Raw genomic sequence first — 27,918 nt, 5'->3', positions numbered from 1 at the left:
GAAGATTGCGCCCTAGGCCATGTGGAAAAAGCCGAGGACTGATCAACATTGTCCTAAGTGTAATCGGTTCCATGATGGGAAGCCCTCTCCTAGGGACACAGGACAGGACCGTGTCTCTTGTGTGGACATATGAGACACTTCATCAAGAAGTATCCATAGAGGATGCAAACCAGAGGGAACTATCCAACTGAGTGTCAGCCTCAACAATAGCAGCAGTAGTGTCAGAAGAAGACCATAGGTCGAGTCTACGCTACTTCGGCATCAGAGTTGGAGCAGAACATTGATGTCATCGAAGGTACCCTTCCTATCGTAGGCTTTGATTCATGAGCGACTAATTCTTTTGTCTCAAAGATTTTTATGTATGCTGAATTTATATCTTGTAAACTTGAATTATGTTCTTGAGATTGTAACACCTTTGAGCGATAGGCCTGTCGCTCATCAATATTTGCTTGATATAGAGGTCAATATTATTGGGCAGAACCTATCTGTCAACCTGATCATTTTGGATATGATTAGGTATGATGCCATCCTAGAGATGGATTGGCTATACAAGCATTATGCTTGTCTGGATTACCACGATAGGCGAATCATGTTTGTTTGTCCAGATCAACCTATTCTAGAGTACCGAGCCGAAAAGCCTTTAGAAAATGTCAAGTTGATCTCAGCTCTGAAAGCACAGAGATGGGTCGAGAATGATTATGAAGCCTTCTTAGCTAGTGTTGTACTATTAGAGCTTAGACCGACCAACTTGAGAGACCTAGATGTGGTGAGCGACTTCAAGGATGTGTTTTTCAAGGATCTTCCTGGGTTACCTCCTATTCAGAAAGTTAACTTTACTATAGAGTTGGTGCTTATAACGAGTTCAATCTCTAAAGCCCCTTGCTGGATGGTGTCAGTTGAGTTGAAGGAGCTGAAGAAGCAGTTGCAGGAACTGCTTGATAAGAGATTTATTCGGCCTAGTGTTTCGCCATGGGAAGCACCAGTCCTTTTCATAAAGAAGAATGACAAATCTATCATATAGGATGCTTAACCAAGAAAACCGGATATTCAGTTTATATTTGGATCAGTTTGTGATTGTCTTTATCGATGAAATCTTGGTTTATTCAGAGAGCTTGGAGGAGCACAAAGGTGTTGCAGACCCTTAGAGAACATTAGTTGTATGCAAAGTTCTCTAAGTATGAGTTTTGGCTTGAAAATGTTATGTTCTTGGGCCATGTGATCTCGAAGGATGGAGTATTCATAGATCCTTCGAAGGTAAGTGATTTAATTGCAATCAAATGTGAGGAATTAAGTTGCAAATTTTAATGATTTTATTGGATTTATGAAATCGGTGTTTAGATTTATAAAGGTGGTAGCAGTGTTGGATTGGGATCCACCGAAGAACATCATAGAGAAACATAGTTTTTGGGGTTAGCAGAGTACTACATGTGGTTTATTCAGGAATTTTTTATGGATTGCCCTGCCTATGACCAAGTTGCTACGAAAGGAAACTAAGTTTGTATGGAATGCTAGGTGAGATGAGAGCTTCAAGACTCTGAGGAAGAATCCAGGAAAGAACAACAGGCGCTACAAACACCACACCGATTCATAAGACCCCACAAACATTCCAAGAAAAAAAGACTTCATTCATCACCAATATTCTACTCTGGTACCAATGGAGATAATCACAGCTCCAAAAGAGAGAGAGTGAGGGAGGGAGTTGGGGATTTATCCATTAAGGAGAGTGCCAGAGCGAGCCTTGGGTCAGGCACCAGTGTCCAACCTGACCTGCGTCAGGGTGGGCAGTGGATTTGGGAATGAAAGGGGAGGGCCGGAGCGAGCCTTGGGTCAGGCGCCAGTGCCCACCTTGTCAGGGTGGGCACGTGCCCATCCTCCCCATAATCTGGCTCCGCCCCTACACACACACTCACACACACACACATATATTTGTATATATATAAAGAAAAGGATGCATGAAAAATATACATGTAAAATATGAACTATTAAGTTTAATATATAAAAATATGAACTATCAAGTTCAATATATATTCCCTTTATAAATATCATGAAATTTTTTATAAGCGCCAGCTCGTGTTTGGCTTGTCTCCTTCAGGGATGAGCTGAGCTTGAGCTTGGCTGGCTAAACATGAATATAAGCCAAGTCACGAGCTCGGTCCGCTGGAAATTGAATTGAGCCTGAACATGCTCTGTTCGGTTCGTTCGGCTCGTTTACCAGCCCTATCTGAAGCTATGGACTTGCTGGGGCATGTTAGGCTGCAATGTTGTGAGAGGCGTATGCCTCAATACCTGAAGCGTACGCCTCATAGGCGAAGCGCACGCTCAAGGTATTGAGGCGTTGCATTGAGGCGTTTCAGGCTTGAAATGCACGCTTCACTCATGTGAAGCGCACGCCTCAAGTCGAAACGCGCTTCGCTTCTAAAGCGTACGCATTTGTGTAGTCCCTACAAACCGCCCCTTTCCTGCCAAAATTCGCCGCCGGGGACAGTGACGAGCAGGTTGGCGCCATTGTCAATGGGCTCCTCCCCATGCCCACATTCACCACCACAACAGAATCCACCTCACCTCCCGGCGACGCCGCCGCCACCTCCTCCTCCACGGCACTCTGCCCGCCTCTTCCCTCGAATTGCAGGACCAAAGAACCGCCGAGGATGAGGTTGAGGGTGAGAGGTTCGCCGGAGCTGACCCTTCGGGTTTGGACGGAGACGTTTGGACGCCGACAGGCCCTCCGTTGGAGGTGAAGGACCTGGAGGAGCTTCCCGAGCAATGGAGGCGGTCGAAAGTTGCCTGGCTCTGTAAGATTCTGCACTCCCACAAGCCCGCCACGCTTATCAGGATCCTCAATTCTCAACGAAAGTGGATGACCCAAGAGGACGCAACGTATATCATCGTCCATTTCTTGAGGATTCGTGAGAACGATGCCAGTTTTAGGGATGGTTTCTTGCTTTCCTTTTATGGTCTGAATTCCCATTTGTTGATTTCATGGCTTAAGCAGTCTGAGTTAACTAAAGCGGAAAAATTCATCCTTTGGTTTACTTCCCAATCTCAATTTGGTTGGTTGGTATGATCTAAGTTGGTTGAATTCGAAAAAGATGTTATACCTTTTCAGAAGAAAAAAGGCCTTTTTGGGTTTTAGCATTATGAGTTAGAGTAAGTTGAATTTAAGTGTTTTAATGTTTTTCTAATTCTTTAGTTCTTTCTTTCTTAAATTTTCTTGTGCAGCCTGCTTTTGAGTTCAAGATGTAATCTATCTGACTTATTTAAATGGCACAGGTTTTAGTAAAAATGTAATTTACTTAGCCTGGTTGAAGATTTCAGTGGATGTTAGGACATACCCTTAAAGCTTCTGAGCTTTCTTTATGCGTTATGAGATGTTATAATTTGATCTAGAACACCATCAATTGGATTCTTTGAAATACAATGTCTTATGAATTGTCACTCTGTTCTGAATAAGCCCATGGCTTAGGAACTTCCCTGTTCTGCATAAGTATGTAAGTCAAGGTGCAGAGTATTATCAAAACAGGTTTTCCTGACTAAGGTTATAAGGCGGACACGAGAACAGTTGCGTTGAGGTCGACCTCAAAAAGATGAGAAAGCTTTTCAAACGCTATTAAGTAGGAAGCTTCTAGTCAGGTATAAACTATACTAAATGGAAAAGAAATGTGAGAGAGCATGCGCTCACTTGAGGGGTATGATTGATGCTGTATTGACAAAAAATATAGGCCTCTTGCAATCAAGTTGAAGACTTTTAAGTCATATTTGCATCATAAATTACTTGAGTAGACAATAGCAGCACTGAAAAAAAATAGTTGCTTTCTGTTGTGCAAGTTTTATAGTATTAGTTTTGCGCTGAAACTTGTTAGTTAAAGGTAAATACTGGTTGTGATAGTATGATAAAAATGTATTCTATGATGGAGGAGAAAATAATCGAGCTTTTTTCGTCCTTTGAACTAATTGAAAGGCCAAAATGATATTCTTTAGTTTCCGTGGCCAATTTTTATATGTGATACATAGTAACTGGGAATGCTTTTTCTTAATTTCTTTCTGAAAGGCCAAAATGACATTCTTTAGTTTCCGTGGCCAATTTTTATATGTGATACATAGTAACTGGGAATGCTTTTTCTTAATTTCTTTCTCCTGAAGTATATAACAAACTCATATATGTATATAACAAACTCATATATGTATATTTATATTAAAAAACCATTTACCAGTGCTGTTTTATTAATATTATATATTTTATTATTTTGATCATGAAGCTTACGCTTCAACGCCTCGATGCTTACGCCTCGCTTCATAACATGCTCAACGCCTTGCTTCGCCTCATCACATTTAACAACCTTGTTAGGCTGTCAGGAAGGGAAACACTTGTTGGAAGTATCAAATGACAACAGCAGCAGTTTGGTGGATTTGGGGCTTTTCAGCAGAAACGAAGCAGGGAAAACAGGGAAGAGAATTAAAAGGATTAGAGCCAGGTAGCATCCTAGGTGAAATTTTTTCTCACCTAAAACTAGAATTGGTATGTCTCTTCTTTAAGAGATATTTGCCAATCAAGATCCGAGTGCTTTCCAGTTCTTTTACTCAACTCTGATTGATGCCTAGCTCTCAAACACAGTCTGTGTAAAGGTTGATTTACTCAATGGTCTTGTTGTGAAGTACTGAGAGTTTTTTCTATTTCAAGAGAAAGCTTTAGTCTCATACATTATTTATGCATATGCCATTATGGTTGATATTGTCCTCAACTTCATTACACTTTTTATTAAAACTTAAATTTTGATTCTAGAAGCCACTAAAATCTCCTTAATGTTTATGTTATTAGGTTCATTCCTTGGCTACAATGATCTCTTTAAAGATGGAGATCTCTGAGAATGCTTGGAAAGGCGATCCTTATGGCATTGACCTTGCAAATTGTGTTAATCGTCATCTGCCTAGTAATATCAAAGTTTTTGGCATTTTACCTTCTACAAGGTAAACCCTTTCTCTACTATTTTCTTTATTTAGATTGCATGTTTGTCAGTGGTTCAGGATGGATCAGATGGCCTTACTACTTTTTGTATTTGAGGATTATCACTTCTGGAAGCAATCAAGCAATCATGTTTCTGAAGACTGAAATTTTAGTAAGATATAATAATATTTCAAGCCAATAAACATAACCAAAACTTGAACAAACAACATGATCAATAAACATGCCTGCACAGAATCATGGGAAAGAAAAAAAAAGGCTACTCTTATTACGCAAACATATTCAATGCACATAACAATGCATGCAAAATTTTCAATAAATAAACATTTTTCATATAAAGGCAAATGAGTAGTAAATGTTTAGAAATTTCATGAAGAGATTTTAAAAATCCCACATAACAAAAGGAATGATATTTGGAAATCTCAACACCAATTTCCTCACCACAAGCAACCATCTCTTTAACTTTCAATCAAAAAAGCCTCAAAATTCAAGTGTACCAATGCATATGACAAGATCTCAAACACAAATGTCAACAATAACCATACCAGTGACCATGCACCAACAATACTAGCTATCTAACAATACAAACTAACTACCACCACAAGATGTGCACATCCCTCACCTCACAAATGATTGTAAAACTGCAAACAATAACATCAACTACAACGGGTGCACATAACTCACCACAATCATGGTTGTAAAACTGATAAACAAAAATATCTTATAAAAAAAATCACTCAAATAAGAGGGAAGAGTGGAGAAAGCAAGATACGCAAATATACTGTATTGAAGACAAACTGATGTCAATAAACAAGAAGATTTGAAAACAATATTTGAATCAAAGTAATAAATTTTGCAATAATATAAGATTTAATCTACAAGGACCGAAAAATGGTCACAAGCAATTAACAATAGAGCCATCACTAACAAAAATCGATATGAGCATCCAATAAACAATAAAGGCCAAATAAACAATTGAGTGATATAACTCACTCTTAGAACTAGAGGTCAATCAACTGTTAGAGCCCAGACAAGTGCCAATACAACATTCATAAACTTAACAATCTATACTAACAAGAAGATACAGGTGCACAAATAACTCACCTCAACAACTAACTCTAGCTCCACAACATTGAGGTGCAAGAAAAAAAAACACATTCCAAGGATAAAGGAAACAAGAACCGATTTGACAAAAGTTTCAAATCAAGTGAAATAACAAGCGTTTGAATCTTTAAACAAGTTTAGTAAAAAACATGCAATAAATGCAATCATATGACAAGATAAAATGTCCACCAGTGAGAGTCTTCAACTATGAACAAGCATGTCCACCAATAGATACAAAATGGACAAGCAAAAAAGTGAACCACAAATGGCACACTTATAAAACCCACAAAGGGCACACACAAAGAAGGCTCTCATGATTAATAAATTAATATTTTATTAATACTAAGTGTACAAAAAGCATAATACTTAAATCCCATGTGAGGTAACACAATGTAAAACATGTAAGATAATATTCACTAAAGGGCCATGAGTCCAAGGAATAACACAATCACAAGACACAAACGCCACTAAGGTCTCCAAGAGAGCCCTCACAAAAACCTTTTTCAATAAATATTTTTTTATTATTAATGATTATGCTGCACTAAGCACGCAGGGCACAAATCATTAAGTGCAATAAGTACACTCATAATAAACACCTCCCAAGTGGGCACAATCATAAGGGTAGGGATGGTAGTGGACCGGGGTGGGGGCAGGGGACAAGGTCTCCACTCCCGCCCTATCTCAAAATTTTGCACTCCATCCCCGCTTTCATCCCCGCATGGGTTTTGATTTTAACCTCCATCCCCTGTCCATTCCCCATTTCATGTCCTCAATCTTCAGTCCAAATGGAGTGAGGCGAGGCGTGGCTCTGTTTCCCCGGTCCTTTCGCTGCTGCCACCTTCTGCTGTTAGAGAAAGGAGAGGAGGGAGAGGCGAGAAATGGGAGCTCGTGCAGCTCGTTAGAGGAAGGAGAAAGTGTGGCACCCCAAACCTCGACTTTGTAAAATCCTTAAAATTTCTGTGATTTTTTTTTGAAAGGTTTTACTAGAAAACAATGGAAAACAAGGTGTAAGGAAAACAACAAAGCCGCGAGTCTGGACGGCTACAGGTGAGTGCAACAAGTAAACAACAGTGTAAATAAATAAAAGTATAACCACAAACGTAAAAAGGGTATACAACCCAACAATTTAAAGTTTACAAAAAGCAAGAGTACAAAATGTCCAAAATATCCCAACAACACCCAAAACCACTGGGACAGGATCTGCAGCTTAAGTGTGGGTCCCCAAGCCTCCATCATGCGTCGTCGCATCAGTACTTCCCCTGTTCGTCACCTACATCCCCATAAAACGGGGTCAGTCCTCTCGCGAGGTGGTGAAGAAACAACCACAATATATATATATAACAATCCAACAGGAAGCAGAAAAAGAACTAACAAGTGTATGTGTCAGTGTCAGGTAAGTGCGTACGTGACAAGTGAAGAAGTAACAGAACTGAAGTAAGTAAGCAAGTAACTAAGGACAGAAACAGAACTGTAACAAGTACTAAACAAGTAAGTAACTGAAGTAACAGCTGAACAAGTGAAGTAACTGAAGAGAAAACTACTGAACAAGTAAAGTAGCAACTACAATAAGTTAGCTATGATTGATTAGTCTTTAAGTTCTTCTTATTACTCCTTCGGGTACGCGAAGGAACCTCGCATTCTGTGAGACATGCACCCGACGTCTGTTATTCAAATTCTAGTGTGGTAACCGTGGATGCTACAGACTGAGTAAATCTCATGCGAGCAACATGCAACTGGGAGAAAACTCTCGCATAGGCAAGGATTACAATCCATACTACTACAGTAGTGAGGTCCTAAAAAGGTAACCTTGACCTCCCTGACTCTGAGTGACTGGAGGCCAAAAGGCGCTACGACTCCTGTCAAAACACATGTCGTAGTAACGACAAGTCACTCAGGGCTGTACCATCCACCCTCTCCAAGGTGAACCGTTTTGTGAATGGGGCGAAGCGGGTTTATCTTTTTTTAGGCTCATTGTTCAGTCATACCTCTCAACGAGGATTTTGCCTCGTGGTCCCCGAGGGGTACGCAAAATGAAGACTTGGTCTGCCCATCCACGTGCTCAGCCTTACGCGGCCAACAAGAGCACACCGCTCGTGAAAGCGGTCACAACACCATATTATTTTCTTTTCTAATTCAGGGTATAGTCACATATGAGTCCGCTCACAACAAAAGGGCCATTGCCCAAGGGCTCCAACTGAGTCTAAAACACATCATATTTATTCATACCCTATGGTGTTCAACTTTCAGTCTTTTCATTTCATGAAGTAAGTGCACCTTGTGCACTCATCAATGCCTCAAACAATGTACCAACCGAGGTACGCACTACTCAGTACCAGTGTCAGGATGTGCCATGTGCAAAGTGTAATAGTACCATATATTTTCTATCATTTGCACGGTTATAAAAAACAGATGCATTAAATGATTCCATTTCTGAGAGACAAAGAATATGCAAACAAATATACAGTTTCATGCATATGAAATTTCATCAATTTTCATCATTCAAATAGCTGAAACATAACATGAAATCATTCTTGTAAGGGAAATTCATGATTTGGCGTTCTTATGTGTTGAGATTGAATTTAACAATATTCCCATGCGTATGGGAATTACATTCGCATTTCCAAGGTGGATCGTCGCTCTTGCAGGGAAAGATGCAATTGCGACACGAAAGACCATCATACGTGATTCAACACACTTACGGGTTACGGTGAATCTGGGATATTCCCATCTTATGGGAATAACATTAGCATTTCCACGGTGTGAGTAATTTCCTTACACTGTACGACACACACACGTGTCAAAGGTGAATTCTGAAAATATCCCATTCTAATGGGGATTACATTGGCTTTCCACGGTTCGGGGTGCCGTGCCTGCAGACTCGAAACGAACCATTTGACAAGACGAACGTAAAATAACACTAAGGAACTCATACCTAGTTCAGAGTGTAAAGTTATTTGAGGAGACACTTGGACGGGACACAGGACTGTCATATGTCCATTCGGTCGCACCGAAACACTCAATTACGTGCATTAACATATATATATATATATATATATATATATATATATATATATATATATTTCACGAAGCTTACAGACGTCGGCATATATATATATACATATATATATATTTACCTTTTTACGAGTACTTTCAATACTGCATACCCCTTAATGAATATATATACACTTATATATATATATACTATACCCGAAACAGGGGCATCCCAAGGCATGTGCACGCATGCCAACACCCTAACCGAATTGCGAAAGGGTGCGGGGCAAGACAAAAACACGAATTTTGGACCTACTAAGGTTCAGCTAGAAGTAGGTATGTGCTGGCCTTAAAAAGAAAAGGATTGACAGCTGGTTTGATGGGGTTACGGGGCTGCAAGGGTGCCGATGGATTTCGCACACTTGCTGCCAGAGTGGTTCTACCTAAAACTGCAGGTCTGGTCCTTCGGACCAGACTGCCGAGTCTATTAGGAGAGTCTGGTCCGATGTAAAATTGTCTATGAAAAGACAATACGCATACGAGCACAAATAAAATAGAAAAGATGTGCACGAAAGCACTCTCACAACACTTGAACAAAGTACGCAAAAGCGTAAAAATAATAAACATGCACAATGGCATGTATTTCATAGAAAGAACCGAATGCTTGAGACTCTCAAGCTTAGGAAAAACAAGGGGGGAACACCCCTATTTATACAAGAAAGAGGAGGTGCAAGGGGGCTCCCAAAGGAGTCGTTGGGGAGCCCCCAACGACTCTATTGGGGGACCCCCCAATGCACCTTTTATGAAAAGTGAAAAATAAAAATAAAAAGAATAAAGAAAATACAAAAATAAAAAGAAAGAAAAGTACAACATATTCCAAATGGAATATGCGCAAGTGGGGTAATTACAATTATACCCTTATCGGGTAAACATAAAATAAAAAAGAGAAATATATATAAATATATATATTTATATATATAGAGATACATATACATATATGAATTATATGTAAATGTATCTCTATTTATATAAGTATATATATTTATATTTACATCAACGATTTTGGGAGATACATTTTAACACCCCCCCTAAAACTTACGGTGTGATAACCGCAAGTTTGCCAAGGAGGAAATGAAACCTGGGCAAACATAGAGCTTTGGTGAAGAAGTCAGCAAGCTGATACTCAGACGTTACGTATGGTAGATCAATGACCTTCTTCAAGTATTCTTCTCTGACATAATGGCAGTCCATCTCTATATGCTTTGTTCGCTCGTGAAAGGTGTGATTCTTGGCTATATAAATTGCATTTTTATTGTCACAGCACAGCTTTGTTGGTTCTCTGATAAACACTCCCATATCTTCCAAAAGACTTCGAATCCATACAATTTTCATGGTGGTAGATGCCATGGCTCTATATTCGGCTTCAGTGGATGACAGGAAGACCTTCTGTTGCTTTTTACATCGCCATGAGATGAAGGACTCACCTAAGAAAACAAAGAAACCAGTGGTGGAGTGACGGTTACTAGGGTCACCTCCCCAATCTGAGTCAGTATAAGCAAGCAATTTCAATTCACAGGAAGAGGATATGAATACTTCCTTATTTACCGTTCCCTTCAAATATCTGATGATGCGAAGCACAACACTCATATGAACGGTTGTAGGAGCATGCTGAAACTGACTGACGATGTGTATAACATGTGACAAATCGGGTCGAGTAATGCTAAGATACATTAGAGAACCTACCAACTGCCTGTAAGGAGTAGGATCGGTTAGAGGGACACCGTCGTCAATCTTCATTTTTGCTCCCACAACTTCAGGAGTTTCACATATTTTGTCATCAGAAATATCTGACCTGTCAATAATCTTGCAGGCAAGTTTAGATTGAGATAGAAAATAACCACGTTGCGAATATGCAACCTCAATTCCAAGAAAATATGTCAGAAAACCTAAGTCTGACATCTCAAATTTTGAAGTCAAGACGGACTTAATACCCTTGGCTCCTTGAACATCATCACTTGTAATCAACATGTCATCAACATAAAGTAACAAAATTACAATCCCTGCATTAGATTTTCTAGTAAACAAAGCAGTATTAGTATAACATGAGGAAAAACCATTTTCTAACATTACACTAGTAAATCTATCACACCAGGCTTTGGGAGCCTGCTTTAAACCATAGAGAGCCTTACGAAGACGAAGAACTTTATCTTTAAGAATTATCATGCCTGGTGGGGCATCCATATATACTTCTTCGTTAAGATCACCATTTAAGAAGGCATTTTTAACATCCATTTGAAAAATGTTCCAATTTTTAATAGATGCAATAGTAATAAGACACCTAACGGTAACCATTCGAGCCACAGGGGCAAAGGTTTCTTCGTAATCAATTCCATACTCTTGCCCATACCCTTTTGCAACTAAGCGAGCTTTATACATTTCCAGAGAGCCATCGCTCTTAGTTTTAACTTTAAAAACCCACCGACAGCTTATAGTTTTCTTTCCTGTAGGTAGAGTTTGGAAATCCCAAGTTTCTGCCCTTTTAAGAGCATTAAGTTCACTTTGCATGGCTTCTTGCCATTCAATGCATTTTTTAGCTTCTTCAAAATTTCTTGGTTCAAAATAAGAGTGAATGGCACTAAGACAAGCCCTATATCGAGGTGAAAAAGAGTCAAAAGATACAAAACGAGTTGGAGGTCTTCTATTCCTTTCAGATCTTCTATGGTCAAGAATAGGAGAAAGCTCACTATATTGATCAATAGCACTTCTAAAGGTGTCTTGGTTTCTACGAGAGTAGGTTATAGGCTCACTTGGAACTCTACTTTCTTGTTCATTGAGTGATTTATGTTCACCAATATCTGCATCATTTTCCTCATCATGGTTTAATGATACCTCATCATCACTAGATATATCATCATTACTAGACAATAAGTCAAATAAGGAGTAATCAAAATTTTCTTGTTGAGAAACATTTTTTTCAAAACCACTCATTTTCTAAAAAAGTTACATTTCTAGAGACATATAGCTTATCATCTCTAAGATCATAACAACGAACACCTTTTTGTGTTTCGGAATAACCAAGAAAGGCACAAGGAATAGCCTTGGGAGAACGCTTGTCATTCTTATCTGTAAGTATAAAACACTTACATCCAAAGACTCTTAACCTATTATAATCAGGTTCAAGCTTATGTAATACCTCAAAGGGAAATATTTTCCCTAATATCCTAGATGGTAAGCGATTTATCAAATAAACAGAAGCAAGAGCTGCTTCAGCCCAAAAGTTTTTAGGAATATTTTGAGATATAAGAAGGGTCCTAGTGGTCTCAATAATGTGCCTATGTTTTCTTTCAGCCAACCCATTCTGTTGAGGTGTTTTAGGACAAGACCTTTGGTGAATAATTCCGTGATCCTTAAGATATACCTTAAATTGATTGGAGAGATATTCTCCTCCAGAGTCACTTCTAAATATCTTTATGTTGCTGTTGAATTGATTCTTAATCATTGAATGAAAATTTTTAAAACATGAAAACACTTCATGTTTAAACTTAAGAAAATATATCCACGAATATCTGGAAAAATCATCCACAAATATAACGTAATAAGAAAATCCTCCTTTTGAAACAACAGGTGCAGGTCCCCAAACATCCGAATGAACAATTTCAAAAGTTTTAGAAGAGAACATAGTTTTTTGCTCAAAAGGTAAGCTTCGCATTTTTCCGAGAATGCAGTCATTACAAGAAAAAGAGCTTTTACATAGGTTTTTTGCAAAATGTAAATATGATAACTTGGTGATATTAGGATGACCAAGTCTTTTGTGCCATACATTTATATCTTTATGTCGGGCAACATTACACAAAACTTTTGGAACTTGAAGAGATTCCATATAGTATAAATCTCCTCTTCTAAAGCCTTCCCCAATCAATTTTCCGGTCTGGCGATCCTGTATTAAGCATTTATTACAAGAGAATTTAATATCACAGCCATGGTCCGTGAGTTGAGACACAGAGAGGAGATTCAAGTTAAGTTTAGGTATAAATCTGATTTTTGGAATAGAAAATTCTTGAGTTTCAAAATTACATATTCCTTTAATTTCTAGAGAGGTTCCATCTGCAGTGGAGACATAAGATGGAGAACCATTTTTCGAATAATCGGAAAGTGAAAAAATGTTTGGGGACATATGAAAGGATGCACCGGAGTCCAAAAGCCAAGAGATTTTACCTGGAGAGGAAGAAGTGGATACGGCCGCATCGGAAGTAGATCCCTTGAGGAGAGGTTGAAGAGCTTCCACTATTTGATTTATAGAAAGGGTCCCACTCGAAGATGCCTCATCCTTCTGCGGTACACCAGTAGTAGCCATGGCAAGAAGTCTCTTCCATTTGGGACCTATGTCACACGGACTCGGCTAAGGAGGTGCCGCACCCGAGTCGACACGCCCCGACACGGGTGCGGACTCGGGTGCGGCTTCGGACTCGGCCCGGACTCGGTCAACGCCGAGTCGGACTCGGTCAACGAGTCCAGGCCGAGTCCGTCCACATTTTGGACTCGGTCAACTTTGACCGAGTCCAAAAATGTCCCTAAAAAACTAATTATTTATATTTTTTATTTAAAAAAAAATATATAAAAAAAGGCACTGTGACTGTGAAGTCTTTGCAGTGTGCACAGTCACAGACTGTGCACAGTGCACAGTGCACAGTGCACAGTGCACAGTGCTGTGCCTGTGACTGTGCACAGGCACAGTCACAGTCTAGTCACAGTCTGTGACTGTGCACAGACACCTGTGGCATTTTAAAAATAAAATAAAATATATATATATATATATATATATATATATATATATATATATATATATATATATATATATATATATATATATATATATATATATATATATATATTTTGCCGAGTCCCCGTGCCCAAAAAATTTAAAATTGTGCCGCACCCGTGTCGCACCCGCACCCGCACCCGCACCCATGTGACATAGTTTGGGACATACGGGCTTGATATGCCCTGGTTCTTTACAAAAATGACAAATGGTTTTGCTATAGTCCCTTCTTCCTCTTTGACCACCATTTTCACCTTGATTTTGAAATTTAAAATGAGGGGGACGATAGGTTCTTACATTGTTTTCGGGTCGGGATACGGCATTGACCTCACTATTTTCTTCAATATTACAAGGAACCGCAAGAACATTTGGTCCTTGTTTACATAAATTCATACGAGTCTCTTCACCACTTAATTTGGTGAGAACATCTTCAAGAGAAGGGGGAGAAAAAGAGGAGAGAAGAGATGACCTTATTTGCTCAAATTCGGGCCTTAGCCCATTCAAAAAATTGAAGAACCGATCTTCTTCAAGTTGCTTGTGACGGAGCTCAATTGCCTCTCCACTCCATTTTGGTTCAAGCATTGCAAGCTCATCCCAAATAGAGGAAAGATCGACAAAGTATTCCCTAATCGTCATTTCACCTTGAGTAAGGGAGATAGCCTTCTTTTGAAGGTAATACTTATGAGAGAGACCCCTTGAAGTGTACATTTTTTCAAGATAATGCCAAGCTTCCGATGTCTTTTTAAATTTAATAATGTTGGCATTAATCTTGGTTTCCACGGATGAAAAGAACCATGAAAGAATCTTGAAATTCTTCATTTCCCATTCATCGTGTTTCTTGGAATATTCTTCAAGGGCTTTGGTTCTTTCTTCTCCCTCAAGAATCTTGATTTCGCCTCCATTTACTATGGTAATCTTGGGTTCCGGTTCCGGGATTGTGCCAAGTACATATCCCCACAGGCCTTTTCCTTTTATATGAGCCTCCATATTTCCGGCCCAAACATGATAGTTGGACCCATTTAATTTGAAACAAAGAGCAAAATGGGACTCTTTTTCGCCTATTAGAGAGTAAAGAGGTAGAGAAAAAAGCGTACCAACACAATCTTTCCAACACCAACTTTGCACAAGATTCTTCTAAAATATTTGAGAAGAAGGATCCACCACTTCAAACTTCAAAGATCGGAAGGCACGTTTTTCGAGGCACTCGAAAATAGAGAATCCCACGATCTTCAATGATCAACCTTGCTTTGATACCATGTAAAATTGTCTATGAAAAAACAATACGCATACGAGCACAAATAAAATAGAAAAGATGTGCACGAAGGCACTCTCACAACACTTGAACAAAGTACGCAAAAGCGTAAAAATAATAAACATGCACAATGGCATGTATTTCATAGAAAGAACCGAATGCTTGAGACTCTCAAGCTTAGGAAAAACAAGGGGGGAACACCCCTATTTATACAAGAAAGAGGAGGTGCAAGGGGGCTCCCAAAGGAGTCGTTGGGGAGCCCCCAACGACTCTATTGGGGGACCCCCCAATGCACCTTTTATGAAAAGTGAAAAATAAAAATAAAAAGAATAAAGAAAATACAAAAATAAAAAGAAAGAAAAGTACAACATATTCCAAATGGAATATGCGCAAGTGGGGAAATTACAATTATACCCTTATCGGGTAAACATAAAATAAAAAAGAGAAATATATATAAATATATATATAAATATATATATATATATATATATAGATATATATATAGATATGAATTATATGTAAATGTATCTCTATTTATATAAGTATATATATTTATATTTACATCAACGATTTTGGGAGATACATTTTAACATCCGACTCACAGTCCGGACCAGACCACGGAAGTGGCTCGGTAGGGGCTGAAACAGGCTGCCAATGGTGACAGCCGCGGGTAACCCTGCGGGTCTGGGTGCCAAAGGGGCCAGATCCGAGGGTCTGGTCCATAGGGCCAGACCGCTGTCAACCATATACAGGTCTGAACTTTTTGGTTCAGACCTGGACCAAAAAAAAAAAAATTGGCGCCACACATGGCCTGGGTGCCCAACACCACGCGGCTGGCACCTGACCCCCCAAAAATGGGAAAACCAAGGCTGGCACTATGTGCCAGCCCGACTGCCAACGCACTCAGGTCTGAACTTTGGTTCAGACCTGAATGCAGCAGGAGGTTAGCCGAACGGGGTAAGGGTGCTCAGCACCTAGTGGCGCGCACCCGGCTCCAACAAAGGAGAAACCGGGCTGGCACCAAGTGCCAAGCCCGGGCTGGGTCTAGGCTCACCCACCAGCCGGCCCTAACGGACTGTAGTGCTGGTCTGAACCCATGGTTCAGACCAGCACTTCAGCCCAAGACGAATACCAACAAAATAAAATAAAAGAAACATTTAAACTTTAATACAGAAAAAAAATTTTGATGGCCTATGCTGGGCACGCGGGCCACCCGCATGGTGCCCAGCCCCAAAGTGGTGCAAATGGGTTGGCTGAAGGGTCTAGTCCGCTGGACCGGACCGCCATCCACATGAGCTGGAGCCTACGGCTCGCACAACTGCGCTAAGGAGGGTTGGGCGCCTGCCATAGGCTGGCCCCAACCTACTAAAATCACTCGGTTAACCCAACTCGCCCACCATGCTGAACCGAAAAAAATAAAATAACAAGGCAAAACGCTGGGGGCCAGGGGCTTCTCCTCTTCTAAGGGGGCCTGGTCATGCGTGACCCAGGCCACTCATGGCTGCAGCACCAATCCCAACGTGTTGGGACTGGGTTGAACCCAACGCGCCAAACAAAAATCCATTGAGGGTGTTGACGGCTGCAGCGCACCAGCTGTGCTTGCATGCATTGCAAAAGGGTGCCAACGGGTGCTGGGTGCATGCTGGACGAGCCCAGCTCGGTCCAGTGCACCCCAGCAATGCTACCCCTCTCACGGATGCCCAAAGGAAACGAAATCCATCAACGAGAGCGACAACACAACCAACACATCTTCAAAGCATGAGCAAGGAAAAAAAAACAGGTTATTGGAAAAGAAACCTGAATGTAATCGAATACAACAGTCCAACGAATATAAATCATAGTTCAGGTAATCGAATACAACAGTCCAACGAATATAAATCATAGTGAATCAAAGCTAAAAATAACAAGCTCTACAGGCTAATCCACCGTTGGAGCATGCATGCATGGATGCATTGCTCCATCGGTTTCATGTTGCTCCGAAATCTTCAGCAAACCAAGTTGAGTCTTCACCTTAGTGTTGAAAAGGAGGAAGGTAGGTAGCAGCTGCTCCTTGCACGAAAATGGTGGGGCACTCCCACGACTGAAGGAAGAAGAAAGTGAGAGGGAGAGGAGAGTGGGAGAGAGAAAGAGAGTGTGAGAGAGAGGTTTTAGGAAAATCGCCCCTCAAATGGGGGGCTCGACTTGTTCTAAAGGGTTTTAAAGAGGTTGGGTTTGAGATGGAGGGTGGGGAAGCACCCCTCCAAGATGTAGGGCTGGGGTGGAACACGGTTTTCCACCGCTGCCCAGCCCTTCCATTCATTATATGAGATTTGAAATTAACTTTTAGAATTTACAAAGATGCCATGGGGCTGCCGCCCCATGCATCCAATGGGCTTATGTCTAACCTAATGATGTGAGAAGAGCCCTTGGGATCTCTTAAATCCCAAGGCAACAAGCACTCCATATCCCACGCATTCTTCAAGAGAGAATGACGCCCCACACATGCCAAACAAAATCTCATTATGCTACTTTTATTAAATTCTTTTTCTTATTTTTTTTTGAATGATTTGGGTAGGGCCAATCGTGGCCCTCCCTTTATGAGCTATCAAAGTCTTCTTACAATGTTGCCACTAACCCAGCTGGTCAACGTGACCAGCTGGTTTCATGGCCAGGGTCGTCCCAAGGCTCTCCAGAGTGGACGGATACGGCCTTGGTCGACCTTGACCAATGAAAGGAAAAATAATTTCTTATATCGATTTCTATTTTTAATTAAATTCCAAATGTTTTCCATGATGTGCAATAATTTTATTTTATATTATCAATGTAAATGATATTACAAAGCTACTCAAGCAAAGAAATCTTCGTTTTGAACGAATTAGGTCTCGTTTAGGCCCTCGCTAAATTTCTAAGCGATCTCCCGTAATTCACATGCACTGACGGGTTTTTTTTGGTCGTTCGGACCTCAAATTCGGGGTAAATCACCATAGACCAATTCCAAACTTGCCCTAACAATTTCGGAAGTTAATTCGCTCTAGATTTCCCTCAATTGCCTTTTTACGTAAAATTACACGATTTGACCAATATCTCAAAGTAGGCTAAATTACAAAAATTGCCAAATCAATAAAATTTCATCGATCTCAACACAATTTACGTAATATCATTACAAAATAAACCATGGACCTTACAGAAAGGGTTTACGTTAAGGTTAGGAATATATATATATATATATATATATATATAGGATTTTATAATATGTATAAGGGTATAATAGTAATTTTCTTGACAAGTATCGAGGACGGGGAGGGGCAGAGGCAAGAGTAAGTCCATCCCCACCTCCATCCTTCCACGAGTTTTGATTTTAACCTCCATCCCCAGTCCATTCCCCGTTTCATGTCCTCCATCCTCGGTCAAAACGAGGCGACGCGGGGCAGGGCCCCGTTTCCCTCCGGTCCAGTGCCATCCTACATAAGGTTCACTAAAAGGGCCAACAAGAGAGCACATAATAACATAAATATTTTTAATAATTTGAAAATGCACATTTAAAATGTATTCATGGAGTTCAACATGAATTCCACAAGGATGAGTGCATAATTCCCATAAAAGAACAAGTTGTGCATGAAAAAATCATGGTCAAAACCTTATACATGAATAAAGAAACTTATTTATCAATGTGTATGTAAGACAATCACAAGTGCACAAACATCATATATCAATAGGGAAAAATCATGTATTCAAATTTCTAAAAAAAAACAGGATATTCTTGATCATAAGAAAAATTCATGTATTCAAATTTCTAAAAATTAACAAGATATTCATGATCACTAAGACCCAACCACATATAATCTTAATATTTTCCAAATACATAAAGTATTCTAGGTTTCACATAAGAGTACATCAAAGAAAATTTAAACTTAAGAAAAATCTCATAAGATCATACTTGTGAATAACACACGAAACCATTATTAAAATAAATATTTCAAATCATTTTAAAATACTTAACAAGATTGAAAAACCAAAACCAATATGAGTTCAAAAAAGTCCAATATAAGGATAAAAAACACAATAAATTTTGAAAAAACAAGAAAACACATACAAAGAAATTCCAAAGAGCTTAATCATGTGCTTATAATCAACCAAAGAATATTTCAAAAAGGTTTTAAGGGAACACCAAACACATTTTTTAATAAATTTTCTTTTAAAAAACCATAAACAAATGCTCTCATACAAAATGCATGAGATAGGCAACAAAAGCAAGAACAAAGATTTTAAAATACTTACCGAATTAAGATTCCCTTATTCAATGAATCCCGAATCCATCAATATAAGCCAAATACCAAGATGGTCATAACCTTGCTCTCTTGCTCTGATACAATGTAATGAAACACGGGAAATACAAAAAGGGCCACCACGGGCATACAATAGACAACAAGAGAGTGCTCAAACACAAGTCCACAAAGGGACAATACACAACCCAAACAATGGCAAATACAAAAGATTACAATAGCCACTAATGGGCATACAAAAGAGCATAAAACATTTAAAAATATTATCTTTATTATGAGAGAATGGTTAGAAAAACATTTTAGATATAAGAGGGGGAACATGAAAAAGGTGCAGGATCCGACCCGATCCATGTCACCATCCATGTATGTAAAGATCATGTATTTAGTTATCGGGTCTGGATATACTAGACCCGACCCATAATGTAATGTAAACTTAAATACATGTTTAGGTCACGATTTTTTTTACCGAAATCGTGACAGCCGCAATCGATCTCTCCCTTTCTCTCCCTCTCTCTTTCTCTTCTCTTTCTCAATACTGGAACAAGAAGGAAAATTTACATGGTATCAGAGCCAAGATCCAGCTAAGGGTTGAAGTGGATTCCGAAGGTGCGGCAAATCAAGGTTTGAGGTTTCGCCTATTCTTTCCTTCATTTCCTTCATTTCCTTCAGATTTTTTTCTCTACCACGATTTCAATCTCCACCTCTCGTTTTCCCTTTCTGTTTTCCCACCTTTTTCATTTCTTCCTTTAGTGGATTCACATCTCACGTGAATCCCTAATCTGTTCACGCAGGATTCATGTGAATCTTGATTCACGTGAACGCTGTACATCAAAAGGTCGTGAATTTCACGTGAATCTACTTCACGTGAATATTCTTTCTTTATTCAAATCTCTTTTCTTGCGTATCCCTTCTTTATTTTGGGCAGACTTGCAACATAAAATCTGGGACACGTGAATCTCCTTTTTTCAATTTTTTTTTAATCTCCTGTTTTTGTTTCTGTTTCACGTGAATCTTCTTCACGTGAATCTTCTCTCTTTATCCAAATCTCTTTTCCTGCATACCCCCCAGTTGACATATAATCTGGGATTCTAAAATCTAAAAAAAAATAAATTTTTTTGCTGTCCAGCCTGCCGTGCCACAAAAAATCTGTTCATTTCTTTGCTCTCATTTGCCTTTTCTCGTATCATTTTTGTTCTGACTGTTACAAGTAAAATTCACATTGAAAACTCAGTCTTTTTTCTGACAGCTTCTGGTCGTCTATCTTTGAGTTACTCAGTGCAAAAAAAAAAAAAAATAGGCGATCAACAAACCTCTCTGACTGCAGACTGAGCACTCTGTGAATACTCAAAAAAAAAAGGGGTTCCCTTTCTTGTTAAAACTCCTTTTTCATGGATCTTCATTCTTCTTCATCCAATCTTTCCTCAAGTTTTCTCACTCAACTCGTTTATGAAAAGTTAACTACCTCAAACTTCTTGATTTGGAAGAGACAAATCATTCCTTTTATAAGGAGTCAAGGTCTCTTAGGTCACGTTGATGAAACCACTCCCGTCCCACTCGAATTTGTTACGAGAGAAGAAAAAGACGACGAAGGAGTAAGTTCAATTGTGTATGTCAAGAATGTTGAGTACCTCAACTGGGAAAGGAAAGATCAATCAGTGGTTGCATACATCACTTCCACCTTGTCCCAAGAGGTCCTTGTTGCCATTCCCGACAATTGTACTGCTCTGCAACTTTGGGAAAAATTGGTTCAAACATATTCACAAGTTTCGCAGGCGAGAATGGTTTTTCTCAAGAGGGAATTCCAGATGTTGAGAAAAGATTCCATGACCATCATGGAATATCTGAACAAGATGAAGACTATCACAGACCAACTTGCAGTTATAGGATGCGCGGTGAGTGACAGCGATATGGTACAACATGTAATATCCGGAAGAATTAGGGTATATTTAGTCGATTTGGGTATAGGACCCGATATCCGGACCCATAAAGGAATCGATAAATGGGTGGTAAATTCGGATTTCTATAATGAATTCAATTAGGAAAATACTCAGGCATTAAGGTCGGATCCACAGTTGGACCCGCAAGGATCCACTGAGGATCCATTAGCCCTGAGAGACCCGGATCCATGCTCATGTTGGATCGGGTGTTGCGGGTCGCAGGGTTTGGACCCGGACCCGAGTGCGAGCATTTTTAAATAAAAATCAAGAATCGTGCCTCAAGCACGATTCTTGCAGTTTCAAAAAGGCGAGAAGGGAGAAAGGGGGAGGTTACGCCGAACGTAACCAACCCCTCTTTTCCCGGAAGAAGGAGGGAAGGGGGAGGAGCTCGGCGTTGAAAAGGAGGGGAAACCCCCACATCCAGGATTTTGTTTCCCCCACTCGACCTCCCTCCCTCTCCCGACCGGTGCGCACGCAGTGAAGGAAGGAGCCCTTCACGGCAGTAAGGGGGGGGGGAAACACGATCGGCCTGCACCTCTTCACGCCGGAAGCCACCAGCCGCCGGAAATCACCGTAATCAGGTACGGCTGTCCTCGGAAATGGGTGAGGGATCGAACGTGGGTTCGATCTTGTATGAGGGTTTGAGGGTAGGGTTTGGGGGTTTACATTAGCCCTAAACCTAAAAAAACCCCCAATCGGTGAGATTGGGGCTTCGGATCTTCCATGTGAGGGGTTATAGGGGAAGCCCTAATCGGACAACAATGAGGGTTTATCTTGTCAATATAAATCCCTGATTTTTTTTCATGCGTGCTCTACACCGATTGCGGGTTGGGTGTGTAGTGATTTAGGGAATCAGTGTGGAAGCACCTGATTTGCCCAATCTAGGGTTTCATCTGTCGATTTTGGGGAAAACACGATTCCCGTAAAGAAAATCTGATTTCTCCTGTACAGGGGTATTGATAGAACTAAAACCATGAATGGCAAGTTACTTTATGCGTAGCATCTTTTTACAGTTTTCAATTGATTTCAATAGTCTTGATCATAGGCTTTATAATAAGTTGCAACAGTGGGTTAAATTTGGTGTATGTATGAGGGAGCCTCATATTGGCAGCTCGGTTCACCATAACTTCAGGGCTGCGAAGTATTTTTTTTATCATGGGTCTGCTGAAGTCTATGGTTTCTCCGAATTGTGTTAAGGTATTGAGGGTTGGACTCAACCAGCTAGGAGTGTATCAAAATAACTCTTAATTTCAATTTGTAGTTCATGATAACAATGGTGATAGTTGGGGTTTTATAGTGACACTCTTAAACCGATGTTTCTGAAATAATTTAAGTATACCTTCTGCATGCTTTAAATCCAAAACAAGTACATAATGCACTATAAGATGTTGTTCATTTATAATGTTATGAGGATTTGCAGGGGACACCCCCTGTCAACAGATGCCCGGGTACCGATGACTGCCATTATTAGCATTTTTTTTATGCTATTACTGTCTCTCCATGGTCGGCTGCTAATGGTGTTTTCTTTGTATAAAGACCACCAGCCGTAGGGGACTAGCCTATTTGTTTCTTTTCTGTTTCTTTTTTTGTGTATGTGCAGTAATGTGAGCAGGGGATGTGCTGGATGCTCTCATCTAGCTAGTCCAGCCAGCAGTCTAAGTAGTGTGGACTACTTAGACAGTAGGACGAAAGGCCGAGTGTGGCAAGCCTGACTATTTCTTCTAGTAGGTGCTGGGATTTTTTTTTACATCATCCTGATGGATGGATGAATGATAGTATTCCATTTTATGATATTTAAATGGGAGTTTGGTTAGTATACTGCTGGTTGTCTTAATCATGAATGCTTGTTGAAATATGTGACATGATTACATGGAAGTATGTATTGTTTAAAGCCTTATGTGCATATATGGATCAATGTGGGTTTTAAAATGTGATATCATGCATAGATTGTTGTCATGAATTTATGAACGATGGATGAATGCATAAGAGGTAGGGGGTGACATAGAGACACTTGTACATGGATAGTACATGCATATGGTGTGGTAATTTGTGCACTTTATTAAGAAAGTTGGTTTTGTTTCCACATTGGCTGCATCACCTACACAACGTAAGATGGTGGCATACCACTACACTGTTCACATGGTATTCGTGGGCGGAAGTCCCATATGATCTCTCGCAGAGGCGTATGCGAGTTTTACACTTCACTTTTGCATAGGGTGTTGCAGAATTTAGAACTGAATTAAATAAAAATATAATAAAGAACAGTGTAACTTTTGATCTGAGGTCTTCCATCTGGAGAATGGAGATCTTAGAGTTTCCAGTCCTGGGGAGACTGTGAGGATACAAAAAACTCCGTGTGCGTGAATTTTTGGTCCCCAGAACCCGATATGGAGGTTCTTTCTCCTGGCCACGGTTTTAGGGAGAACCCGCCACTTTACCCGGGAGTGGTGGTGATGGTCACAGCTGTGAATTTGTTGGTACCAAAGGAAGTGGCACTTGTGGGCGTGGGGTGTCCCTTGTGTCCCCGACATTAGATGGGGATGTCTAATGTTCCGAGGGTGACTCGGTCGAGGGCTAGGTTGGGACCCAGTAATAAAATACCAAATTGTGTGTGAATCTACCCTGGGAACCTACTTGACCTCGGGGTTTTTACCCGTTTGGTGTATCCGCGCGCGATGGAAATTTAAAGAGGAGAAACCTAAAGTTGTATGCATTAAATAAGGTTATGCATATGAAAAGAAAACTCAAACTTAAATATAAGATAATAAGGAAGCCATGCATTTTCTTCTTTGCACTAAGTCATGCATCGATTGAAATGATCTCTAGTTCATGATATGGTAAATGTATGCAATTCATTTCTTAAAAGCATGTTGAAATGTTTTATTTTTGCTATGTATTACTGACTTACTGTCCTTTAGCCGTGAGTATGAAAAATCTATTACACTTATGCATGATTGGATGTTGCATGTTGGTGGTATTGGCACTCACTCAAACTCACATATGAAATCGTACTCATGATCTTTGTCTCACCTAATTTCCTTGAATTAGTAGTGCTCAGAATTTTGTTCTGACCCTTCTACTTCGTTGGTTTTACAGGAAATGGAGGGCAGTGAGAGATGAGCTGTTCACTATGGATGGACGAGGTTCACAATTTGGAGTGGATAGTTCGGCAGTAGCACAGGGATTTTATGTTTGTTTTTTTTTGGCTCCATGGTTCTTTTCAATTCTTGAACTCTTTGATTGTATGAAGAATGGTAATAACAATTTACTTCGGTTCATAAATAAATGGCTGGTGTTGCTACTCATTGATGATGATTGTCAGTACTTTGTGATGATGGGATACCCAATGGAAAGTGGAACTGTGAGGACCCCAGATCCTTGGGAAGGTTTATAAAAGAAAAAAAAAAAATCTTGCATTTTTGTAAGGAAAGAAGTTGGGGTCGTTACAGGTTTGGTATCAGAGCGATCATAAAGGACTGAAATTTTTATCATCTCTAAGTAGTAAGAGATCTTTATTTTTGTAAGAAAGCCCTGCCCGGAACATCCACTGGTTGTGACCCGTCCTCCAGAGCAGTCATCCTCACTGGTAAAGTTAATTAATGTTGTTATTTAAAATTATATGAATTATACATGATTTATTGCATTCATAGTTTGATGTGTTTGATTAGTATGGAATTAAAAGTTTAATATGTTTTTACGTACGTTCTTGTTCGTGATTAAACCCGAGAGGGTAGGACCACTATGAGGCTAATCATGTTATTAATGTGGGTATTGTAGATGTCACATTATACCCGCAGGGGTGCTTCGTCATCTACTGCTGCTCCCGCAAACTGGCAGGAGCAGAGAGATTTTATGATGGAAGCCATTCACACCCTGACCGAGACTATGACGGCTCAGGCAAATCAGACTGCTCAGGCTTTGCAGGCTGCACAGGCCATGCAGGCGGCGCAGGCTGCTCAGGCTGCTCAGGCAGCACAGGCGGCTCAGGCGGCGGCGCGTGACCATCCGATCGACATTGGTACACATGTGGGTGGTGTCTCGTTCGAAAGGTTCCTGAAGTTAGACCCGCCAACTTTTTCAGGAAAGTCGGACCCAGAAGCCGCCGAGAGCTGGGTCGAAGAAATGGAACGAGCGTTCGACGTCCTACCTGTTCCCGAGGACAGAAAGACTCCATTTGGCACGTACCGTCTGCAGGGAGATGCCAAGAAATGGTGGGATACCCTACGAAGGGTAAAGTTCGCCGGCCAGGACGAAATTCCCTGGGAATTGTTTAGGGATGAGTTTTTGGATGCATACTTTCCTCCTTATGCTGAGGAACAGATGCAAAGAGAGTTCCTTGATCTGACTCAGGGAACCATGAGTCTGGTGGAGTACACTACCCGGTTCCGGAATCTCGAGAAGTATTGTCCGAACCTCTTTAAGAGCGAGAAGGCAAGAGCGGCCAAATATGTGCACGGACTGAAAGATGGGTTGAGGACTCGTGTTCTGACTAGCCGGCCTCCTACGTTGGCCGATGCTATCGAGTCAGCCACTGTCCTAACCAAAGATTGGGAGAAGTCTCGAGCTACGTTTAAGAAAGGAGGCGGCAACGGGGATGGTTCTTCTGGTGGACCAAGGAAGAACCCACCAACCGGGGGTAAAGTGCATGGTGGCAAGAAACAGCGGACCCATGGTGGGGGACAACAGGGACGACCCCAGCACCAGAGGCAGCAGGGGAGGGCCTCGCCCATGTGTCGTAAGTGCGGCAAGAGCCATCAACCAGGCTTCTGTCCATTGTTCAAAGGGGTTTGTTTTCAGTGCCAGCAACCGGGGCACATCGCTCCCTTCTGCCCAAACAAGCCAGCATCCGCAGGCCAACCGCAACAGAGGCCCCAACAGCCACAACAACATGGTCCACGCAGAACCAATGGGCGAGTCTACGCTGCTACAGCAGCCCCTCAGGACGATCAGCCTGACCTGATCGAAGGTATATTCCTAGTTGCTGATCATATAGCACGTGTGATGTTTGATTCGGGTGCAACCCACAGTTTTATTTCTTCTGCATTTGCAAAAACACTCAATTTAATTCCTTCTAGCCTCGAAAAAGTTTTGGATGTGATGTCACCAATGGGTGTGTCTTCTTCCTGCGGGAAGTATTTTCCCGCGATATGCGTTGTGATCGAGGGCCATGAATTGTCCGCTGATTTGGTTATTTTGGATATGACCTTTTATGACGTTATCCTGGGTATGGATTGGTTATCAAAACATAACGCGACTCTCCAGTGTCGGGGCAAGAAAGTGATCTTGGAGCGCCCTGAATTGTCTATGTTGTGTTTCTTTCCGCAGAGACCGACCAGAGGAGTAAAGGTTGTCTCCGCCTTGAAGGTATCCAAGTATTACAAGCAAGGTTGCATGGTGTTCTTTGCTAGTGTATCCGCTCAAGATAATCAGGCGATACCGTTAGATCAACTAGATGTTGTCTGCAAGTTTCCGGACGTTTTTCCTGAGGACTTACCGGGGCTTCCCCCGCAGCGGGAAGTCGAGTTCTCAATTGAGCTAGTGCCTGGTACGACACCAGTCTCTCGCGCTCCGTATCGTATGGCACCCGCGGAATTGGGAGAATTAAAGAAACAATTGCAGGAGCTCCTGGACAAGGGATTCATTAGACCAAGTGTGTCTCCTTGGGGAGCACCGGTCCTTTTTGTTAAGAAGAAGGATGGTTCTATGCGGCTTTGTATTGACTACCGCATGTTAAATCAAGTGACCATAAAGAATAAGTATCCCCTGCCGAGAATTGACGATTTGTTTGATCAATTGAGAAAGGCAAAAGTATTCTAAAAAATTGACCTGCGGTCGGGATATCATCAACTGAGGATTAAGACTGAGGATATTCCAAAAACAGCTTTTCGGTCCAGATATGGGCATTATGAGTTTTTGGTGATGTCGTTTGGACTCACTAATGCTCCTGCGGCGTTTATGGATCTAATGAATCGTGTTTTCAGATTATGGCTGGATTCTTTTGTCATTGTGTTTATTGACGACATCTTAATCTACTCGGAAAGCGTGGATGATCATAGGGAGCATCTGCGTATTGTACTGCAGACGCTGAGGGAACATAAGTTGTACGCTAAATTCTCAAAGTGCGAGTTTTGGATCGATAGAGTGATGTTTCTCGGTCACGTAATATCAGAAAAGGGTGTTGAGGTTGATCCAGCCAAGGTAGAAGCTGTGTTGTCTTGGGAACAACCAAAGACTGTGACTGATATAAGAAGTTTCTTGGGACTGGCAGGGTATTACCGTCGATTTATCCAAGACTTTTCTCGTATTGCAGCACCAATGACTAGGTTGTTGCAGAAAGGGGTAAAGTTTGAATGGTCCCCTCGATGCGAAGATAGTTTTCGAGAATTAAAGAAACGGTTGACCACGGCCCCAGTTCTGTCATTGCCCTCCGGTACAGGTGGTTTGGTGGTATACAGCGATGCGTCAGGGACTGGGTTAGGGTGTGTTCTTATGCAGCACGGAAGGGTTATAGCATATGCTTCCCGACAGCTGAAGGTGCATGAGAAGAATTATCCCACGCATGACTTGGAGTTGGCGGCAGTGGTCTTCGCGTT

General features: G+C 40.8%; 1 protein-coding gene across 3 annotated transcripts in view; it reads left to right on the top strand.

Annotated features, from left to right (window-relative positions):
• The window catches only part of LOC149823500 (Pseudouridine synthase family protein), a 179,633-nt gene that overhangs the window by 16,834 nt on the left and 134,881 nt on the right, over positions 1–27,918 (top strand). For all 3 annotated transcript variants that reach the window (XM_090018880.1, XM_090018881.1, XM_090018879.1), the window contains exon 4: positions 4,817–4,965. In XM_090018880.1, coding sequence (XP_089875006.1) covers positions 4,817–4,965 — 149 coding nt within the window. The remainder of the gene's footprint in view (positions 1–4,816; positions 4,966–27,918) is intronic.

Source organism: Nuphar pumila, chromosome 10 (assembly GCF_984573655.1).
Source record: "Nuphar pumila chromosome 10, dmNupPumi1.hap1.1, whole genome shotgun sequence".
NCBI classification, from domain to species: domain Eukaryota; kingdom Viridiplantae; phylum Streptophyta; class Magnoliopsida; order Nymphaeales; family Nymphaeaceae; genus Nuphar; species Nuphar pumila.
Note: the sequence above shows the minus strand (reverse complement) of the source record. Positions and strands in the feature narration are given on the sequence as shown.